The sequence below is a fragment of the Brassica oleracea genome, chromosome C7, assembly GCF_000695525.1.
Source record: "Brassica oleracea var. oleracea cultivar TO1000 chromosome C7, BOL, whole genome shotgun sequence".
NCBI lineage: Eukaryota > Viridiplantae > Streptophyta > Magnoliopsida > Brassicales > Brassicaceae > Brassica > Brassica oleracea.
Genome location: NC_027754.1, coordinates 29206555 through 29227039, shown reverse-complemented (window position 1 = coordinate 29227039; position 20485 = coordinate 29206555). Strand labels below are relative to the sequence as shown.

Sequence of the window (20485 nt, the reverse complement as noted above, 5' to 3'; positions counted from 1 at the left end):
TTATCCAAATCTCGAGTGGCAAACATGGTGAAAGGGAGAGCCACCAGGATGCGATGAAAGCTGCAAAGAGATGCAAGAATAGAGAGGGAAAGGGAGATGGAGCGAAATCAGAAAACTATGGAGCCGTCCTCGAGCTATGAAAGAGAGCATAGAAGTCAGAACACCAAAACTAGATCTTGAAACCAAAACGAGCAGAGACTATTGACGGTAAGCCAACGACGGAGAATACAAAATCAAAGACGAATAAACTCTGACCCAACCAAGAGAAGCAGTTCCTAACATCAGCTGAAATCTAAGGAAGAAGATGAGCAATCAATATTGACTAGAACAGCCTACAATGTCGTGAGAAGCAACCGAACAACTGAAAACTCATAAACCCGATCTGCAACCGAACAACTGAAAACTCATAAACCCGATCTGCAACAAATACCATATAATCTCATAGGTGAAGAAGGCAAGAAGAACAAGATAAAAGTGTGAGTTTTTTTCAGGTGATGGTGAGAAGCACCGCACACCAGAAATGTAACGAAATACATAGACGGTGAGGGCTCAAGTTTAAAATATGGGGAGAGGGCAAAAAACATCTTAAAAATTATAATTTTCAAAAATATGAAAAAAATATAATACAATTTTGACGATGAAACCGTTAATATTAGAATCAACAAACCGTTAATCTTAGAATCAACAAATGCGTAGATGCAAAGTTATTGAAATTCAATATTAGTTTACGTTAGAGGCTCATTTGACTACTAACATTCTAACAAGTACTATACACACAACAACACATTATTCAAAAAAAATAATGCAAAATATATTAACTTATCACCTACTACATAACAAACTAAAAACATCAAATAATGATCTTAACAAATAAAAACGATAACATAATTACATTATCCAAAAAAAATCATGCTCTTAGCAATAATAAAACAATATTACGCGTGAAGCGCAGACACCCCCCCTAGTTTCTTTATATATATACCTTTTTCGCGAAATACACATTTAGTCTACATAGTGGACTACCCTGAGAACGTATCATACTATTGGACCCAAGTTTAGAATATTTTCTGACTAATACAAAGAGATGTAACAGATAATCCGTTACAGTTGACCACCATGTTTTCCACGAACCTTAAATCCAAACCGGTCCAATTATGATAATTTAAATTTTCAACAAGAATAAACTCATAACCAACAAAAGTAGATGTTGCGCCCCAAAAGATTATCATTAGATTACCACCTACATCTAGACATGTCAATTAGGACCGAAGCCCGCAGTCTGAGTCCGCACAACCCTATAAATTACCGGGTTTGAGTTTAGTTTTATTAGCCCAAGAAAAATTGGGTCTTTCGGGCTAAGCCCATTTGTGATTTGAGTATTTTGGGTCTAAACCCGTTTGTACTAGGGTCGGCCCGAAAACCCGGAATTTTATATTTTATCATAAATGTTATCGTTCTTGCAATCAAAACCATTATTAGTATTGATATATCATTATAAGTGTTACATTTTAAAATTTTGCAAATGTACCTTCTTTTTTTAATGTATAACATGTTTTTATTTCAAAATACAAAGTCTAAAACGTTTGATCATGTTTATCATAAATTTTGTTCTTTAATATTTAGTTATAATTTATATTTGATTATTTAAATTTTATTAAATTTGATTTGTTTATAATATTTTTTTAAAGCATACGAAATAGTAAAACATTTTTGATAAAGAAGAAAAGTTCAAATTCAGTTTATACTTTTAAAAAAAAATGAAACTGTATTTTTTTAATGAAAATTCACATGTATTAAAATGATGAAAGTGAAAATGACAAATTATTTTTCGAAAAGCTCAAAAAGCCCGAAAAATCTTATAGTCCTATAAGGACTGGCATGGACTTTGAATTCTAGGCCCAAAATATTTTTGGACCGGGCCAGACTGGGCTCAAATATTTACAGGTTTAACGGGTCGGGGCCGGGTCAGGCCAGCCTGAATTGATACCCCTACCTACATCTCCTAATCCAAAGTTTTCATCATGTAATTTCACCATCACTTGGAGAACATATCACTCCTAATATGACTTTAACACGTGAATTCTAAAATTCCCATTTAGTCATTTATAGTTGGCTTAATTTGCGTACTAGCCATAAATCAAGAACAAATTAAGTAAGTAACCTTTGATTTTGACGTTATTCAGTGTCAGACATTTCATACACAAACTATCCAGTTTTGGCCCTTACCTTAACAGGTAACCAGTTACAAATGATAGTATGTGATGTGATGTCTTGCGTTGTGTGTCGTAACGAGAACCACATAACTAAAAACAAAAAAAAAATTAACAAGAACTGAGGGGAAATATTTTTACAGTTTACATTTTTTACAGTAAATCATTTTAATGGTAACATTTTTGAACTTCTATGCTGACATCGAAGTATGTACTGCTTACCCAGCCAATCCGAAACCAACATAAACTAAACTGAAAAAACAGTATTCCAGTCCATCTGTATAGTATAAAAATGAATAAAGCCATTCTATACGGAATAGCCGACATATTCTATTCCATATTACAAAAGTTGTTTAAGACACCAACCCCATCCCAATCCCTAAGAAATAAACCAAAATTTCACACCACCCCAACCCAAATATACTAAACCCTAAATCCTTATCATAACACCCTAAACCCTGATAACTAAACATTAAACCCAATAATTATAACCTGTACACCCAAATGTAAACACTAACCCCAAATAGAATGCAACAAAATAAATAGTATACAATATAATTGGGAATACTAAACCCTAACTTCTGATTTGTAAACCATACACACATTTTAAAACCGTACACCCAAATATGCAACTCTGAAAATAGTACATAAATTTATATACCGTTAAAATACACAATATAGATCGATAATTGTAATAATATACTTTAAAGTGTAAACAATACAATATAGATCAGTAATTGTTAAGGGTGACATTTACAAATAAGCTTATGAAGACGTAGAAGTACACATACCACATATTTGAGTTATTTTATAATTTTCTCATATTCCATATGTTTAGTATAAAAAAAATGAAGACATCCATTCTATACGGAATAGCCGACATATTATATTCCATATTACAAAAGTTGTTTAGGACACCAACCATATCCCACCCCTACGAAGGTCCAACTCATCCATGACAAACCTGGAAAAAGAAGTAAAATGCAAAATTGCAGGTCAGTGGTGTATGATTAAAAAAGAGAATATGCGATGAACAAAGTAATAGTGAAACAGAGCCAAAGATAATAAGTTTTATGGAACATAGCATTGTCCGTCCGAAATAGTATGGAATTAAATGAAATAGAATGGAAATTCAACTCAATGAAATGGAATGGAAATGCAACATATGCTAGTATGGAACTTCATTCCCACATATTACACGGAATGGTACAGTTGCACAACTATAAAATAAGATATTACATTTCACACTTAGTTATTACGCTATTCCATGCAACATAGCATAGTAGCACAAGTATAGTTCTACCATCATTTGTTCCTTTCGATTACAAACACAAATTTACCCCAAAATTTGCAGTAAACATATGATTCCAACAAAACAGAGAAGTAAAACCCTCAATTAATTCAGGGAACTATGGCTACCAGATCTAACATGCAACTGAACCGATGAGTCAGATTTAACAACTTAGAGACAGATAGAACTATGATATCCTAAATAAGGGAAACGAGCAGAGCAAGCATAGAATGGAAGACATAAAACCAAGAACTTACAGTGTTGACACCGCTCTCAGTCGATTCGCCTCTGTAAAGGAGAATACGCTTGGCTGCTCCTTCTCGCCGCTTGGACTGTAACGACGCTTGTTCGCAATCGATTTCTGAGTCGGCTCGGCTTTTCCCTTTTTACCGGACTTCAAAAGAAGATAAGTCCAACGGTGGCGATAGTGTAGATGAAAGCGATGGGTTCTATGGGTTCGAAGAGAGTGAGCAAACCGGCGACGGAATCCTTTCAGTTTCCCAAAAGTTATCACATGAAGATAAAAGAAGAGATGGTGTGATTCTAATTTAGCCACGAGTAATTGTGACAGTTGATAATTAAGAATTTTTTATATTTTCTTTTTTGCAGGTTTCGCCGGTTGGCGTGAAGAGAAAAATAGAATTAATACATAAAAGGCAATAGGTGTATTGAAAAACTAGGGTTTTTGGGTATCCAGTGAATTATGGTTTATTTTGACGTTATACAGACCAAATTTCCTTTATAGTTTTAATCGGTAGACCAACTTCTTTTCTAGAGAAACATCTCTAGACCAACTTCTTGTTGGTTGAATAGCAATACTGTTTTAACATATCTATACCATTCAACATCATTTTAATTTCGAAATACACATTGTTTTTTCAGAACCATGCAGTGGACTACTGATTCTTTTTGTTACCTGATTTATCCATAGATATTTAAAGGCTTATAATATATATATATAACAAAAAATACACAACAGTCGATGGATATTCGAACCATCTATAACACGATTGAACTCGTGGGGGGAGTATCTTTATAGTAAAAGCGAAAAGTGTGTACGGTTCCGTGTGATGACAATTATATAGCAGAAAGAAACTGGTCGGTACAGTCACGAACTCTGTTAAAAGTTGTCCGGTCAAATCTTCTTTGGACCCAAAAAGACACGACACAAAGAGCAGCTTACGGCTCTTAAAACAATGCACATGTCTCCATGTTATCCTACTCGCTGTCTTAATTATTTCATTTACATTCTCTAATCTACATTTTGTGCCCATTTGATGGGACATTCCCTGAATCTATGGACTGCGTTCAAAGCACAAATACTTGGTTCTGTGAACCCTATGTCTACACCTCTCTTTCTCATCACCTATATAAGTAACATGGAGCTTCATTGATGTACATAGTATTTTCTGACTGAGTTTGAACATTATCTCTAAAACTTCTACAATCATTTTGTTTTTTTTTGTTTTGCAAATTTGAGGAGAACATGGAAGGAAGGTCCTATTCAGATTGGAATGAGAGTTCTTCATCGCTATTTGGATCAGAGAATCTGGAGGAAGAGTTAGGAGTGGTAACTGTGAGAGCTGAAGAGGTTTTCTCTCGGATTCCTCAACCTCAGACACCAAGCGAGTCAATGAAGTTTCTGTCCAGATCATGGAGTCTATCTGCTTCTGAAATCTCCAAAGCTCTAGCTCACAAACAGAGACAACATCAGAGTCTGTCTACTGTTTCCCATTACAGTCCTAATGTCTTCTTCCAAGATTCTGCGGCAAACCCACTCATGGTATGATCTAAGACCGTTTGACCGGTTTTGAGTTCTGGTTTTGACGATTTGTTGGAAATGCAGGCAGGGAAGATCATGAACTCAAGTGGCAAAGGCAAATCAGGGAAGTTATCAAAGTGGTTTCACCAAAAGCAACACACCAACCCAAACACCATGAGGAATCCGAAGAGGAAAGACAAAGCGCGTGTGGAGAGAGCCCGTGTCCACTCAGGTGTGTCCATCGCAGCTCTGGCAGCTGGGTTAGCGTCTGTGACATCCGAGGGAAGCTGCAGTCAAGGGTCAGGCTCCATGATGACGCTGGCTCTAGCCTCAGCTACGGAGCTACTAGCTTCGCATTGCATTGAGATGGCTGAGCGAGCAGGTGCTGATCGTGAATGTGTTGCTGCTGCGGTTAGGTCTTCAATTGATATCCACAAACCTAGTGATCTCACCACTCTCACAGCCGCAGCTGCAACTGGTGAGTGTTGTATACTTTGGTTGGGTTAGCAAGATGGGTGTTTGGTCTGATTTTTGTTGAGAACTGAACCAGCTTTGAGAGGAGAAGCGGCTTTGAAGGTGAGGCAGCCGAAGGAAGCAAGGAAGAACGCGACGATCACACCTTGTGAGAGGAGCTTCTCTGACTCTAACTGGACTGCAAATTGTCAGTTTAGATTGGATGAACCAAATCTTCCTTTAGAGGGTGATTTGGTACAATGTGCACAAAACGGTAAATCCTATTCTTCTATTAGTCAAGACTGGTTCCACTAGTTAAGATGCTTATACTAAACTTTGTCAGCAGGAGGACATCGACTTAAGCGAGTTTGTGTCTATATCAACAACAAGTCTCAGGTACTTGAGTTAGAGACACAAATTATATTGTTTCATATTGTATACTAGAAGCTTAACAATAGAGCTCTATGAATTTCTCAGGTAATGATCAAACTCAAAAGCAAACACATTGGAGGGACATTCTCCAAGAAGATCAAATGTAAGCATTCTCTATTTTTTTCTTCCAAGAGTTAGGGAAATTACTTGAAAGAACATGGGAGTCTGAAGCTTTCTTGTTTCCTTTTGAAGGCGTTGTTTATGGAGTCTGCGACGAGATATCTGCATGGCCTTACAGTAAAGATAATGAAAACTCAGAAGATGTCTACTTTGGTCTTAAAACTGGACAGGGTCTTTTGGAGTTCAAGTGCAAGAGTAAGATTCAGAAGCAGAGATGGGTTGCTGGGATTCAGTCTACTCTCCGCCAAGTAACTTGTCTCGAGGCTGACAAATGCTGTCTCGAATCTTTGAGCCTCAGTGATCGTATGCGATAGAGAATCCTGTAAATAACTTGTTCACAGTAACTGCAAGTGAATCAGAAATCTTCAAGAGAATTGTTATAACCTTCTTTTGAGTTATTCATACAACAAAAAGTCTTTGCTTGTTCTATTAGAATACAACAGTCTTGTTTGTTCCATAAGGTAACACCCGTAGCTCGCAGTATGACTTTATAGCTTTTGTGAGGCATTTTTTCTCGAGGTCCTCAGATTTCTGGACAAAGCTCCTTAGATTGTCCCGGTGGGAAACATTCTCAACCTATGAAAATGAGAATTCAGATTAGATTATTTGAGAAGATGCCTAAGAGCACTGACATAATATCTTTTAGAAGGTACTAATCAAATAGTTGGTAGACAAAGTTACCATTTGTTCAATGATAGGCCCTGCATCAAGTTCCTCAGTAACAAAGTGACTTGTTGCTCCAATCAGCTTCACACCTGCATCAAAGGCCTGCACAAAGAATCTAGAATACTAAGAGACACATAACAAAGAGACAAGGTAGAAAGCCATGAGAAAACCGAAAGACCTGTTTGGCTGGATATCCGCCCTTGAACGATGGTAAGAGACCATGGTGAATGTTGATTACATCATTTCCATAACCTTTCAAGAACTTACCCGACAGAATCTGCCAGAAGAAAATGTCCTCAATAGTCCTTTCTCGGGTTGGAAAGAGGATAGACTAAGTTGTAAAATTCATCTAAAGGATGAATATGGTTATTCAGTTTCACTAACAATCCGTTCCTAACCCCATTTGATTAAGGAAAGAAAAACAGATTAGGCAAAGACCAACAAGAATCTGATATATACCTGCATGTATCTAGCGAGAACTAAGAAGTCAGTGTCTTTAACCAATTCCAGAATCTCATCTTCTCGTTTATTATCTTTAGTTGTGGCTACATAATGATACGGAATGCCATGCCTCTCAAGAAACCGCATAACATGAGTGTTTGAAGCTCTCTCATGATTGCTGTAAACACACATAAACATACATGCTCAGATAACATATGGATTCAGCTTGATTAAAAGGAACTATGATCACACCTAATCACACAGGTTATATCCACAGGGAGTTTTCCGTCTTGCCATCTATGCAACATTTCGACCAGACAATGATCCTGTTTTGAGAGTAGAAGAGCAATCTTATACTTGGGATCTATAGAAGGCACACGAACAACAGAGTTCATGGCACCGTATCTTTGCGCAATAGCTTGAAAGTCTTCACTCATTTGCTGTCTCGGCCATTTCACCGGATCAAATATAAACTCACTGTCAAAAAAGAAACCATCTTTAAAAACATCACCAAATCTGTGATTCCACTATCAAAAGCTTTTGACTTCCACAGCAAGTTTCACTCTACCTGCGAGAGTAGAAGACGTTGTTGTTCTCAGGAACAAAGACATCGTACCCGAGAATGTTCCCGCCTTTAGCTGCAATGCAATCTGATAGCTTCGCTACGATTCCAACTGCGTCCTGTAACCAACCAATGGGATTCGTTTTGAGATTTCGAATTTGAAATCAAAGAGACTTTTTTGACATGGGGGCGGTGAAAACCTGGCAGTGGAAGACATGGACGCCGGGAATGAGAACGGGTGAGACGGAGGAATCGAGAGACTCGCCGTGAAACCGCGACGCAGAGGATCTGAGGATCAAGTTCTTAGAGAAACCAGTAGCAGCTCTCTCGGAGATTCTTCGCATCATCATCATCATCATCCTCTCACTCTCGGCCTCAACGAGACCAATCACGGTCCCGGTTCCCGAGAGGATCCCTCCACTATACTTTCCCTTTTTTTGTCCTACTTTTACTACTTTTTTGTTTTCTTTTTATATCAAATTTGTGTTGTCTTTTTGTTAAAATAGCACATTTCTAAGTTTATATCACAAAAATATCACTCAAAAACTAAAATGACCAAAATAACACATTTCTAAATTTATATCTTATCCCAAAACCTCATTTCTTAATTCTAAACCCTGAACTCTAAACCCTAAACCCTAAACCCTAAACTCTAAACCCTAAACCCTAAATTCTAAACCCTAACCCTAAACCCCTAAACTCTAAACCCTAAACCCTAAACCCTAAATCCTAAACCCCACCCTTTAACTCTAAACCCTAAGTTTGTGACTTTTGATAAAACATTAAGTGCTATTTTTGTGACTTTTGACTTTGAGTGCTAGTTTGGGAACAAAAACTTGATTTAGTGCTATTTTTGTCTTTTTGTCTTTTATTTTTTTAATAATATTCGAGCTCCGGGTGAACAATCGGGTATCCGTTCAGATTCGGTTCAGGTCTATTCGGATTTCAAATTTTTGAGACTAAAGATTTTAATTTCATTTTGATATTTATAAAAATTTTGTTCGGGTTATAAGGTTCGGATAACTGTTTAAACTATTTTAAAAAATAATTAAATTTATATATACTTTAAATTTTTCAAAGTATAAAAATAAAAATAATATATAACATATAAATTTGAAGAATTTATGTCAAAATACATAAAAATTATCATAAAAATTGGTTTAACTTGAATATTTGGAAGGTGGTCAATAGATATTTCATGTGTTTTTGGTGTTTTGACTATTGTTTAGCTATTTTAGGCATTCACTTTTGACTAGTTTTATATGTTTTATGTATTTTGAAATTTTTTAAGATATCTTATATAATGGATATTTTTTGGATATTAATATAAAAATAATTAATATATTTAATTTTATAATTCTGATTCGAATATATTCGGATATCCAAAATATTTCGATTCGGATAGGGTCCAGTTTTGGTTTTCTAGATACCAAATTTTTAAACCAGTTCGGATATTTAACAAGTTTTGGTTCGAGTTCGAGACTAATTTTTTAGATCAGATTTAGTTTAGTTCTTAGGATTTGGATTTTTTTGTCCAACCCTACCGAAGAAAATTGTCCCTTTTTTTGTGTTCTTCGTCAATGGGTCTCCATATGATAAGGCATAGGCTATAAGCAATGATATGTGTTGGGCACTGCTTATTTGTTAGATTAGCTTATTATCTGCCTTTGACTTCCTCTTGGTCCAGCACCAGCTTGCTCTTTGTTGTTGACTGAGCTTTGAGAGATTTTCATTTGGTTGCCGTCAAAGAGAGAATGGGTTAGAAAGAAAGTGAGTAGCTTTAACTTTATTCTCAGGGTTGAGATTGCTGGTTTTGTTGGCATTTCCTATATATGCGCTGCTCCATTAACTTTATGCGTAGGTTTTGTTGGCAATGGTGTCTGAGGGGGTTTTCTGAGTTTTGTTTTAGGCATTAGCTCTCTACATCTCCGTTGCCCAGATGTATTTTCAGTTGGATCATAGTTTTTGACTAATGTAATATATCGTTTTTTCATTCCAAATGTTTTGCAAAATGATTGGTGAATAAAGTAAAGAAAGCTACATGAATTGCTTTTTAATAACTAACTAGTATATAAGTAAGCATTCGAGAAAATAATATTACAGTTTCGGTAAATAATCAACACAAGTTAACAAAAAGGATGATTGATATGGGCGGAACTTGGAACATAAGAACACACAAGTGGCCAATAATAAGTGTGCCTAATTTCTCCAAGATACACCTCTCTAAAGTATCCATCTTCTCCACTAATCATGTAAGCTACGTTTCTAGTTTTATCATCGTCTTTACTAATAACAACAACGACTTTCTTCTCCTCGTCAATGAAGAAACGCCTACATTGGCTGAAAAACTGATAAAAACTAATTGGGCCAATCTTGGGCCTATAACTCTAGTCTTCCTTGTGATGTGGACTGGAGACACTTCAATGTGGTATCAGATGTTTAAATGACATATTCATACCTGACTAAGCTTAAGTACTAGGTGCTAACACACGTTAGTTTTGTAAAACAGAGCAAAGTGGTAACACACTTAAATTCATGTTAACTCAGGGGTAAGAGACGGTCAACAATTCTTTTAACGACTAGTTACTAAAAGAAAAAGAGGTTATTTGATCTTGTAACTAAACACGTGCCTAAACCCACTCGTAACTCAAAAAAAAGAAATGGTGAGCTGTATGATTTCATTTTCATTCTATCCAAACGTCCAAAACCCCAAGCTAATAAGTGGAGACAATAGCATCGTTAGTTTGATGTTTGGTCGGAGAAAAGCACAACTTGTCTTTCTATTTTCAAACGTCGGTTAAGATCAACGAAGATAGAATCACTACGTATGCAAGGAACGCAAACAACGCTATCTGTATCAACAACCTTGGATTCTCTCTCATGTTTGGTGACGTCACCGACCTGTCACCAAAAGCTTTTGTTACAACAAAGCTACCAAAAGTAAGATTTGGGATTGTTGGGTTTACCTGGCGATACGCTGTGAGAGCCGATGGAACGGTAAACTTTGGATGAAGACGATGCCTGGTCCCGTTAGAGTCGCCATTACCACGTTATCACCCTTTTCGATTGCACAGAGAAAGTCAGATAAATGAGAGAAGTAATGAATCTTCTACTCCTTAAAAAGTTTAGGATGCAAAGGAGAGTGTAAATATACCCCGAATACTGCTCGTCTCAGAGGAGCATTATTGTATTTGATTTGAACATCGATAGAGGGAGTGAGAGCAGCGATGCAAGACACGTCAATGTTAAGAACTTCTCCTACCTCCAGAACTTTTTGTACAACTAACATGTTTGAGATGGTAATGTCAGTCTCTTTTTGGGGATAAGGCGTAAACACAAACAGCATTTTGGTTGAGATTAAAACTCACCTGAGCCACCTGCGAGGATGAAAGCAAGACCTTGTCCAGATAAGCGCTGTCTCAGAAATCCCTAAAACAAAATACTAATGTGAATAGAAGCTAGACAACGATTTTAGGAATTGGTAAGAATACTAATATAGAAACTGCATCACATTAATATGCGAGTCTTTCTTATGTAAAGATAAACATATCAGTAGTAAAGGTAACCGCAGTGAATTGTTTCTTCTTACCTCTGAACCAGCGACAACGATGTTTCTTGCCCTCTGGTCAACGGAGTTGACAACCTTTACATCATTGACGGAACAAAGGAATGCATCTGGCTACACAACAAAAAAAAAAAGACAAAAGGTCTTAAACTTATGAAGAACCTTGATTTAAATGAGGAAGAAGCTGAGAGTTTAGGAACAAAGACTCTACCTGGCACAAGATCTCACCTCCAAACATTGCCAAATCGATCTACAGGGAAACAAAACAACCAAATATCAAAAATACAATGAGAAACCTATACCAGACGGTACATCAAGGGTGATAAGGAAGAGGATAATGGCAACATGGAAAGCTTAAAATCACTAACCGGGAGAATCCTAGCCAAATAAGGTGCAGCAATACCCACAAATCCATCGTTCTGCCCCGTATTACGAAGAACTACGCTGCTTACACTCTTGCCCAAAATCCACTGCAAGACTCCAACTTCTTGTTCAGGGGTATATGTATTTTCCATCTCCACGGACCCAGACATGTAGCACATGGAACCTAGAGCAACATACCAAATTAATAACACAAATCAATAGTAAATAAACTTAATAGAGAAATCAATTTACAGGGGAGGTACCAGGCTTAGCAATGACTCTCTCCTCCGACTTTAACATTATCTGCCAAGAAACGACCCATGGTTGTAAGAACTAAATGGAGGAGGATATGGCAAATGAAAACATCAAAGCTCTTTCACCTGAACAACTTGGGCTTCACCACCAAGAATCTGGAAAGGTGTAATCGTATCTTGCTGACTCTGCATCACATGATCACTTATAAGATAACACAAGATTGATACAGACGTAACATTGCTTATCAGTGGCGTAATCGCATCATCTCAGAAAAGTATGACCGAGGAGAAGTTTCTCAATATTAGCTTGAGCAATCATAAATCTAAGTATAGGCGACAACAAAATCCACATCGAATTATCTAACTCCTACTTACAATGAATCTCAACTACCATCAGATTGCAAATAGAATACATGATCATCTTGAGCGAGATGATCGAAGAGAGAAGAAACTAACCTGGTAGACATATGGCTGAAATGGAGTTGAGAAGAACGGTGCGGCCATTGTGTGGTGAAGACCACAGATAATCTGGAAGCTTCACTATTCCCTCGACGGATCGGAGAATCCACCACTCTATCTCGGGAACGAACCCTTCGAAATTGGAAAATTCAGAGTACGATGTGTTCGGCGAGTCAGCGAATTCACGACGAACGACAGATGAAAAAATTTGCGAACGGTGGATCTTAGCGAAAGACACGTGGAAATGACTTCGTGGAGATGTCTTATTGGTTGTGACAAGCGAAGACACGTCTCAGAAAAAAAACAATCAATAGCTAGTGGCAGCAACACGTAAATACCCAAAAAAAAACCTCCGTCTTAATGCTTTCGAAACACTCTCCAAGAGAAGGAGGGTCATCATTGTGCTATACCCATTGGCCATTACATACTATACTTGGGACTTTTTACCGAATCATCCTAGTGACAAACCTTTCGAGTACAACAAACACGACATACAGAAATAAAAGCGTTAGAAACTTCTTGGACGCCATGACCCGGAGGTTGACTCGAACACCGTACTTTCTCATCACCCAAAAAAAACCTCCGTCTTAATGCTTTCGAAACACTCTCCAAGAGAAGGAGGGTCATCATTGTGCTATACCCATTGGCCATTACATACTATACTCGGGACTTTTTACCAAATCATCCTAGTGACAAACCTTTTGAGTACAACAAACACGACATATAGAAATAAAAGCGTTAGAAACTTCTTGGACGCCATGACCCGGAGGTTGACTCGAACACCGTACTTTCTCATCAGCTGCAACACCGAACCACACGCCATCACCACCCCTCGCACCATCATCCTCCCACCATCTCCAGCTCCAGCAACATTCCTCGCATCCACCTCAGATACGTCTACATACGAAACTGACTCTGAATTCTCTTTCTTGTCATTGTTGATCACAGGTTGGTTTAGCCCGAGACGTTCGTTGAGCCAGATGGAGATGTTGATTAGCAGCTTAGCCATCCATGCAACCTCGTCTTCTGACACGGGACGGGTCATCCAGTCTCCTTTGTACTTCGCACTGCTTGCCATTTGGTTCCTAGCACCGCGTGGCTTGAAGAGCTCATCACGGTTTTTCTGGGGATGGTCCATCTCTAAGGAAAAAGCGATTGGTTTTATGACATGCCCGCCAAAGAAGTTTGACACCACTTGTTTTAGTGAATCTACGCATTTTAGGGCTTCCGAGAGGTTTTTCTCTGGCACAGCTTGCAGTTCGGCTTCTGCGCGCAGAATGAATAGCTGCAATTGTACAAAAGAACAAAAGACGGTATGAATAATGTTGAATACATTTAAGCTCCACTTGACTTAGGGATTCAAGTGCCTCTACAACTGAAATTAGATAGCAAGTGTGCAGACGTGTGCTCAGGGATTCTGATAACTAGAGGACTGAAACAAACTACAACAGAAGAACAAGTTTTGAAAGTATGTTTATATAGAGCAATTTCCAAACACAGTTCTAGATACTATCCTACAAAATATCAACCTTCTGCTTTATATTCCTCAACTGTCACTGCAGTAGATAATAGAGGGAAGACATTAACCTGAAGCAGTTGTTGCCCGCCATCTTCGCAATCACTAAAGAGTTTCAGGTCCTTGTTCCAGTTTTCATGCAAGAATGACCCATCAGCATTGCTCTCACACAGCCCATCTTCCCAGTCCTGAAGTTCAACAAGCAATTAAACATGAATTTCAAAGGGGTTGCTTCTGCAGTGTTTTGTTTACTTTAACAAAAGTGTTAGTTGCAAGCGCCTAAATTTCCAAGGGTGCTATGATGACGAAGTTAAATAATATTGAGGGGTTGCTTCTACAGTGTTTTGTTTACTTTATGATGATCCCAGAGAACAGATAACAAATGGTATTGAGGGAAAACATAGGCATACCTTCAACTGCTCACGGATAGATGGAACAAATCTAGAGAGCTCGTTCACTGTTGAATTTCCTGGTCCAGTTTGTTTAGAGTGAAAGGCTTTGTCAATATTCTTCATCAGAACCAAAAGATCTTTGGACGATGTCAATATACTCATCACCTGTTTAGAAAAACGCAGTAGATTGATTCAGTCACGTTAAGATTTAGAAACAGAAGTCTTGCAATCCATATTCTAACACATGAAACCATGTCTGAGAAATATAGCTTAAGCAAAGGATCAAACCTTCAGAACCATCTGAGTTATTGTTTCTGGATCTGTGTGAAGGAACTTGTGCGCAAAGCCAATAAAATGCATAACCAGAGAACTGTAGTATAGATAATTTGATATCACATAGCTCTGCCACAAAGACGTGTATCCACAGCCACGTGATTCATAAGACTCTTCCTTTTTAGCATCTTTTATAGATCCATTTAAAGCAGCTTCGAGATCTGAGAAATCATCCAAACTGATCATCCATGGTTCCAGGTACGTAACCCATATGGAGAACACCTGAGATGCATTCTTAATAGAACTCCCAATGGGGCAGAACAAGAAACTCCTCAATATATATCGGTAAAGAGGCCTCTGTAAATGGGTATTCCAGGAAGTGAGTGGCCTGAGGCTCAAATTATCGACATGGAATGATGATCCTGAAGTAGGTGTCTTCCACCGTGGACTCTCGCCATACTCAATATAGTTTTCACTCCCAACACCACTTGTAACCCAGCTCAAATTCAGATACTTGACAAGCAACTTCACAACATCTTCCAACCCACAAGTAGGTGGAATCTCTTCCACAGCAGAACGGAAAGGAGGAGCCACACCAAAAGATTTAGCCGTAATAACAGGAAACGGTGAGAAGTCATTCTCAACTATCCAATAATGCACAAACAGATTCACCAAGAACTCAGCTCTCGCCATAACTGATCCATCATATCCATTTCCGTATTGCAAAAGAGAGCTACGATAAGGCTGGTGCGCATTCAAATCAAAAACAGGAACAAACGCTTTCAGATAAGAGTAAAGAATCTTCACGTAGAGATTACACTCCAGCTTCTGATCTGAATCACGCTTGCTACTCCCTGGAAAGCCTTTGATACGCGTCCAACTCTCTAGCCTAGACATCTTTTTCTTCGGAATGGGAATCATATTCATAGATGAACTATCGTTGTTTCCTCTACAAACCGGATAATACGAGAGCCAAAACATGTAATACTCGAAAACATTTAGCCGAACTTCATACGATGCACCTTCCTCGATTTTACCTTTCAGAAAGGGGCACAAATTAGATAACGCGGTTCGATCCTTCTGGCTTGATAACATGAATCGAGCATACTCCGGGAGACGTTCGGTAGGGAAAACGTACTTAACAAGAGAGAGCTTATCGACGGCAAAGATTGAGCTCATGAGTATTCCACTAGGGGATAAGAGAGAGAAAACTCTTCCCGATAGATCCGAATCGTTAGCCGCCGTGATTACATCGATCCAACCGTTCGGCGGCGAAGACGATTGAGCCAGAGATGGAGCGGTTGCGTCCCCGAAGCCGAAGATCTTGCAGATTAAGCTCGGGAAGGTGATAGAGAAGAAATGGCGGCACTGATCAGGCGTATGCGAATGAAGAAACGATTCCACGGAAGAGCAAGCCGCGGAGATATTCGACGGCGTCGAAGCTGCCAATATAGCCGATGCGAGGTCTTGAGATTGCGAGAGCGAATCGACGGTGTACGAGTGCGGAAGCATAGCTAGATACGGTGGAGTAGACTGCAGACGAATTTAGGGTTTACGCCGGAGAAGAAGGGTTTGAAATGCGAGTGAGACCTAAATCGCGCCTTGTGAATGAGAAACCCAAAAGGCCGAATGGGACAAAAATAAAATCAACACGAAAAAGAAAAAGAGGGCGTTACTTGACACGTGGCATCTGCTTATGTCACTGTGGTTAACTCAACTTTTACCAAAGAGGTCGTTCATCGGGTGAACGCGGGAACATTCTGGAGTGAGCGCCCTAAATTGAACGCTTCTGATTTCGACACCTCATCAAGGCCCATTAAAAGCTCATTTAAGTCTAGCCCATCTGGATTTCTGCATCTGTGCATCTACCAGAATTGAACACCTACTCAAAGCTGCAAGCAGAATCCAGCTAAGGGAAAAGTTTCCAATATGATCTCTTAAAATCTGGAGGCATGTATTATCTAATTTATCATGCAATGGGGCCTGGAGCAAGTAAATGTTTGTTTGATTAAGCTTCTAATAATGTTTGGCCCAAAATAAATAAGGATTTTTATTGAGGTTGACCCAAGATGTTGGGCCTACTCAGATCTCAAGGCCCAAGTCATGCTGCGTCCAAAAAATATTACTGAGCATGGTAATTATGAAATTTTAGTACTATTTTTTTGTTTGGTAGGAACTAGTTCCAAAAATATATTGACAAAAATGAACTGGATGCAGTTCAACAACCATGTCACTGATATTTTTTGGAGACTACTATCATTTTCTCATGTGATTTTTATTTTATTAAGGATGTAAAAAGCAAGAATAAACAGAAAAATGAAGATTATTGATTGGCATTACCCGGATTCTCATAAACACGGACGGCTCGAAAGGTATTCTTGCTGAGTTTACGCTCAATCTTGATTACGTTGAATCTATATGTTAACTCCATTAATGTGTAATAAAACCCTTAAACTTCAGGGTCTGAAAGTTATTCTCGGTGTCTATTGTACTCCAAGTGCTTGCTTAGACGAGAAAGATATATAGACTATTATATTAAGAGTATCTCCAAAAAAATTTATACTTTGAAGTTTCTAAAACTCTATATTTGAAGTTTTAAGTATTCTTCTCAAAAAGCAAAAATTTAAACTCAACTTCAAAATTATTTGTATTTTACACTATACTCCTTATATTTATCATAGTTAATGTAAATTTGTAAGACTTTTATAAATGACTATCACATACATAAAATATTACAGCAATATTAATTAATAAAATTTTACACTAAAATATTAAAATTATAAATAAAATACATAATTGAATATTAAACTCAAGAAAAAATACCACGTTATTCCATAAAATTATTTATGTAATGATCCATTCTCGGTTATACAAAATTTGTTTGTACAATATTTTGGAGATTTTGGAGGTTCCGGAGAAAATTTACCAGATTTTTAATTTTGTTGTAATATTTAAACTTTTGCAATAATTATGTCTTCATGTATCTTCTTAAAAAAAATTTATTAAGTTTCTTTTGTAATATTTATGTTGCCAAATTTTAGTTTTGAAATATTATAAATCTTATTTTAAGGATTAAAATGATAAACGAAAAATACTTAAAAATCATAAATATGATATGTAATTAATATTAAAGACCAAAATGTAAATAAAATATGAAACTTCAAATTTGAAGTTTTGAGTAGTGAAACTTCAAATATGAAATTTTATTTCTCAAAACTCTAAATTTGAAGTTCCTTTTTAGAGCATCTCCAAAAGACACTCTATAACTTCAAATATGAAGTTTTTTGCTTTCCAAAAAAAAAAACTTCAAAACTTCAAATTTGAAGTTTTGAGGAGTGAAACTCTATATTTGAAGTTTCACTATTCAAAACTTCAAATTTGAAGTTTCATATATTTATTTGTATTTTGGTCCCAACAATTACACATCACATTTATAATTCATAAATATTTTCTTGTTTATTATTTTAATCCTTATAAAAATTATATCTCATAAATATTTTAAGTTTTGTTTACAAAATTTAAGTTTACACATAAAATTAAATAAAACTTTAAAAGAAGATTTAAAGTATTTAAAACTAGATTTAGATAACAAAAATATACAAAAAAAAAACTTAACAAAAAAAACTTTTAAAAAATTACACGAAGACATAACTATTACACAGATTTAAATATTACAACAACACTAGTAGTCAGGTAAGTTTGATCCGGAACCTTCAAAATTTCCAAATATTGTCCAATTTTTTTTTGTGTAATCGAAGATGGTTGTTGTTGTTGTTGATGATGTCTTTTCGTACAATTCTCTCTTGTTCATATTGAATATATTCACGAGTATTAATATCATCGATAAAAGTTAGTCTTTTAGCAATATTTTATGTTTTATTTTACTTTCTTGTCATGATCTAATGTATTTACAAGTATTAATATCTTCCGATTTCAACAGTTTTTATCTCTAATCTATAAATTAAAAATGAAGAGGGCTATTTTTACTTCGAAATGCACTAGTAGATCATATATGCATTACGAAAATCACTTTATGAAATAATATGGTATTTTTCTTGAAGTTTAATATTAATTAAGTTATTTTGTTTAAAATTTTATATTTTAATATAATATTTTATTAATTAATATTGTTGTAATATGTTTATATATGTGCTAGTTATTTATAAAAGTTTTATGAATTCAAATTAATTATGACAAATATAAGGACCATAATATAAAATAAAAATAATTTTGAAGTTAAGTTTGAAGTTTTGCTTTTGGAGAATAACACTTTTAAACTTCAAATCTAGAGTTTTGGAATCTTCAAAATAAAGTTCCTTTTTGGAGATGCTCTTAGAGAGCAAAAAACTCTATATTTGGAGTTATAAAATTTCTTTTGGAGATGCTCTAAGAAAACTCAATTACAGCATTTTCTTCCTTTTTTGTTGATAACACTTCTTCACTGAAGTAATTTCTGATTTATGATATTTCTAGTGATGGAGCTTCAATCTGCCAAACATTTCACCCAAATGTCTATACCCAAATGTCTATACCCAACTGATTTTGGCTAAAATAAGGGAAAATAGAATGAATATTTTATTTAGTAAAATAGTTATATGGAGTAAAACATGAAGTGTCAATAAATGTAATACATTTTAATTATTTTGATTTAAGTTATTATTTTGTTCACATAAATTTGTCTTTGAATTATGTGTTTGGCTGCGTGATTGGCTGCGTGATTTTTCACATTTGGAACTAAGATAAAAGAAAGTTTTAGTAAACCAGATTAAACCAAATTATTAAACTTATGCAAAACCCGATAATTTTATATTTTTTTTATAATTTTCAAAAAGTTAATGTTGATTAACTTATAAATAAAAATTTGCATTATTATTTTTATGGTAATATAATTAATGATTTGATGTATTGTTAAGGTAAATATAATTAATAATGTGATGTACTGTTAAAGTAATATAATTAATGAAATTACTAAAATGATAGTATTATAATTCTATTTATACTGGTATCTATGTTTCCAAACAATTTTTATTTATATTGATATTTATGTTTCCAAATAATTCTCGAATGTATTTTAGTTTTAATAATATATACTAAGATAAGACATGCGCCTTGCGCAGGGTGAGTTTATTTGTATATATTATTGATAGTTTGTTTTATATATTTGATCATTTATTTATATATATAAAATATTTTTTGTTGTTATTATATAATTTCTTTCCGATTGATCGGATCAATTTTTATTAAAAATATTTATTAAAAATAATGGGACAAAACTATAATAAATATATTATGGGTTGATCGGATTGGACATTAAACAAATTATGACATAAAAACCTTTTTTTCCATAGATTACATTCTTAAAAAAAGTGAACAGTCAATTGAATTATTTTGACTTTTATCTTCTATATGGTTTTAAAAGCTTTCAAATCAACCATCGAATTGATATATGTCATTTTAATGTTTTTAGTCGTAAACTTAAGGAAAACTTACATTTTTGTAATTTAAAGTCGTTTTAAAAAATTTAAAATATAACATATAAGAAAAAATCTAACATATAAGAAAAATATAACATATAAGGTGTCCTCATTTTTTGTATTTTAAAGTCGTTTAAAAAAAAATAACATATAAGGTTTCCTCATTTTTGTAATTTAAAATCATTTTAAAGAATTCAAAATATAACATATAAGAAAAAATCTAATTTTTTTTATTATATGGTTAATGTGATT

At 35.6% G+C, this 20485-nt stretch overlaps 4 protein-coding genes across 5 annotated transcripts; 1 reads left to right on the top strand and 3 right to left on the bottom strand.

Moving 5' to 3' along the window:
* The first annotated feature begins 4795 nt into the window (after window positions 1–4795).
* Window positions 4796–6632, top strand: LOC106301715 (VAN3-binding protein). The gene is made up of 6 exons (XM_013738167.1): window positions 4796–5284; window positions 5348–5741; window positions 5814–5990; window positions 6063–6112; window positions 6194–6251; window positions 6341–6632. Exons 1-6 carry the CDS (start codon window positions 4988–4990, stop codon window positions 6580–6582), a joined length of 1218 nt encoding a protein of 405 aa, XP_013593621.1. The 5' UTR covers window positions 4796–4987; the 3' UTR covers window positions 6583–6632.
* On the bottom strand, window positions 6585–8393 carry LOC106301714 (formyltetrahydrofolate deformylase 1, mitochondrial). 2 transcript variants are annotated; one of them, XM_013738165.1, is made up of 7 exons: window positions 8138–8393; window positions 7944–8056; window positions 7628–7852; window positions 7394–7553; window positions 7113–7211; window positions 6950–7036; window positions 6585–6844 (listed from the first exon to the last, which is right to left on the bottom strand). In XM_013738165.1, exons 1-7 carry the CDS (start codon window positions 8294–8296, stop codon window positions 6698–6700), a joined length of 990 nt encoding a protein of 329 aa, XP_013593619.1. In that variant the 5' UTR covers window positions 8297–8393; the 3' UTR covers window positions 6585–6697. The 2 variants fall into 2 exon arrangements, with proteins under 2 accessions (XP_013593619.1, XP_013593620.1); XM_013738166.1 differs by having other exon boundaries at window positions 7733–7852.
* Window positions 8394–10601: 2208 nt separating this feature from the next.
* LOC106306613 lies at window positions 10602–12831 on the bottom strand. Its single transcript, XM_013743288.1, has 10 exons — window positions 12576–12831; window positions 12246–12305; window positions 12129–12168; window positions 11871–12049; window positions 11714–11752; window positions 11527–11616; window positions 11306–11366; window positions 11092–11219; window positions 10904–10995; window positions 10602–10838 (listed from the first exon to the last, which is right to left on the bottom strand). Exons 1-10 carry the CDS (start codon window positions 12621–12623, stop codon window positions 10724–10726), a joined length of 852 nt encoding a protein of 283 aa, XP_013598742.1. The 5' UTR covers window positions 12624–12831; the 3' UTR covers window positions 10602–10723.
* Window positions 12832–12915: 84 nt separating this feature from the next.
* LOC106306612 lies at window positions 12916–16377 on the bottom strand. The gene is made up of 5 exons (XM_013743287.1): window positions 14775–16377; window positions 14505–14651; window positions 14166–14282; window positions 13342–13863; window positions 12916–13111 (listed from the first exon to the last, which is right to left on the bottom strand). The coding sequence occupies exons 1-5, from the start codon at window positions 16269–16271 to the stop codon at window positions 13022–13024; spliced, it is 2373 nt and encodes a 790-aa protein (XP_013598741.1). The 5' UTR covers window positions 16272–16377; the 3' UTR covers window positions 12916–13021.
* Window positions 16378–20485: the final 4108 nt, after the last annotated feature.

Coding starts and splice junctions, on each gene's coding strand:
- LOC106301715 (XM_013738167.1), top strand. CDS start 4,988: ATGGAAGGAAGGTCCTATTCAGATTGGAATGAGAGTTCTTCATCGCTA. Junction 5,285..5,347: donor CTGCGGCAAACCCACTCATG/GTATGATCTAAG, acceptor TTGGAAATGCAG/GCAGGGAAGATCATGAACTC. Junction 6,252..6,340: donor ATTCTCCAAGAAGATCAAAT/GTAAGCATTCTC, acceptor TTCCTTTTGAAG/GCGTTGTTTATGGAGTCTGC.
- LOC106301714 (XM_013738165.1), bottom strand. CDS start 8,296: ATGATGATGATGATGATGCGAAGAATCTCCGAGAGAGCTGCTACTGGT. Junction 7,037..7,112: donor GCGGATATCCAGCCAAACAG/GTCTTTCGGTTT, acceptor TTCTTTGTGCAG/GCCTTTGATGCAGGTGTGAA. Junction 6,845..6,949: donor GGCCTATCATTGAACAAATG/GTAACTTTGTCT, acceptor TCATTTTCATAG/GTTGAGAATGTTTCCCACCG.
- LOC106306613 (XM_013743288.1), bottom strand. CDS start 12,623: ATGGCCGCACCGTTCTTCTCAACTCCATTTCAGCCATATGTCTACCAG. Junction 11,220..11,305: donor CATCCTCGCAGGTGGCTCAG/GTGAGTTTTAAT, acceptor CAAACATGTTAG/TTGTACAAAAAGTTCTGGAG. Junction 10,839..10,903: donor CTCTCACAGCGTATCGCCAG/GTAAACCCAACA, acceptor TTTTGGTGACAG/GTCGGTGACGTCACCAAACA.
- LOC106306612 (XM_013743287.1), bottom strand. CDS start 16,271: ATGCTTCCGCACTCGTACACCGTCGATTCGCTCTCGCAATCTCAAGAC. Junction 14,652..14,774: donor TAACTCAGATGGTTCTGAAG/GTTTGATCCTTT, acceptor TTTTCTAAACAG/GTGATGAGTATATTGACATC. Junction 13,864..14,165: donor GCGGGCAACAACTGCTTCAG/GTTAATGTCTTC, acceptor GTACAATTGCAG/CTATTCATTCTGCGCGCAGA.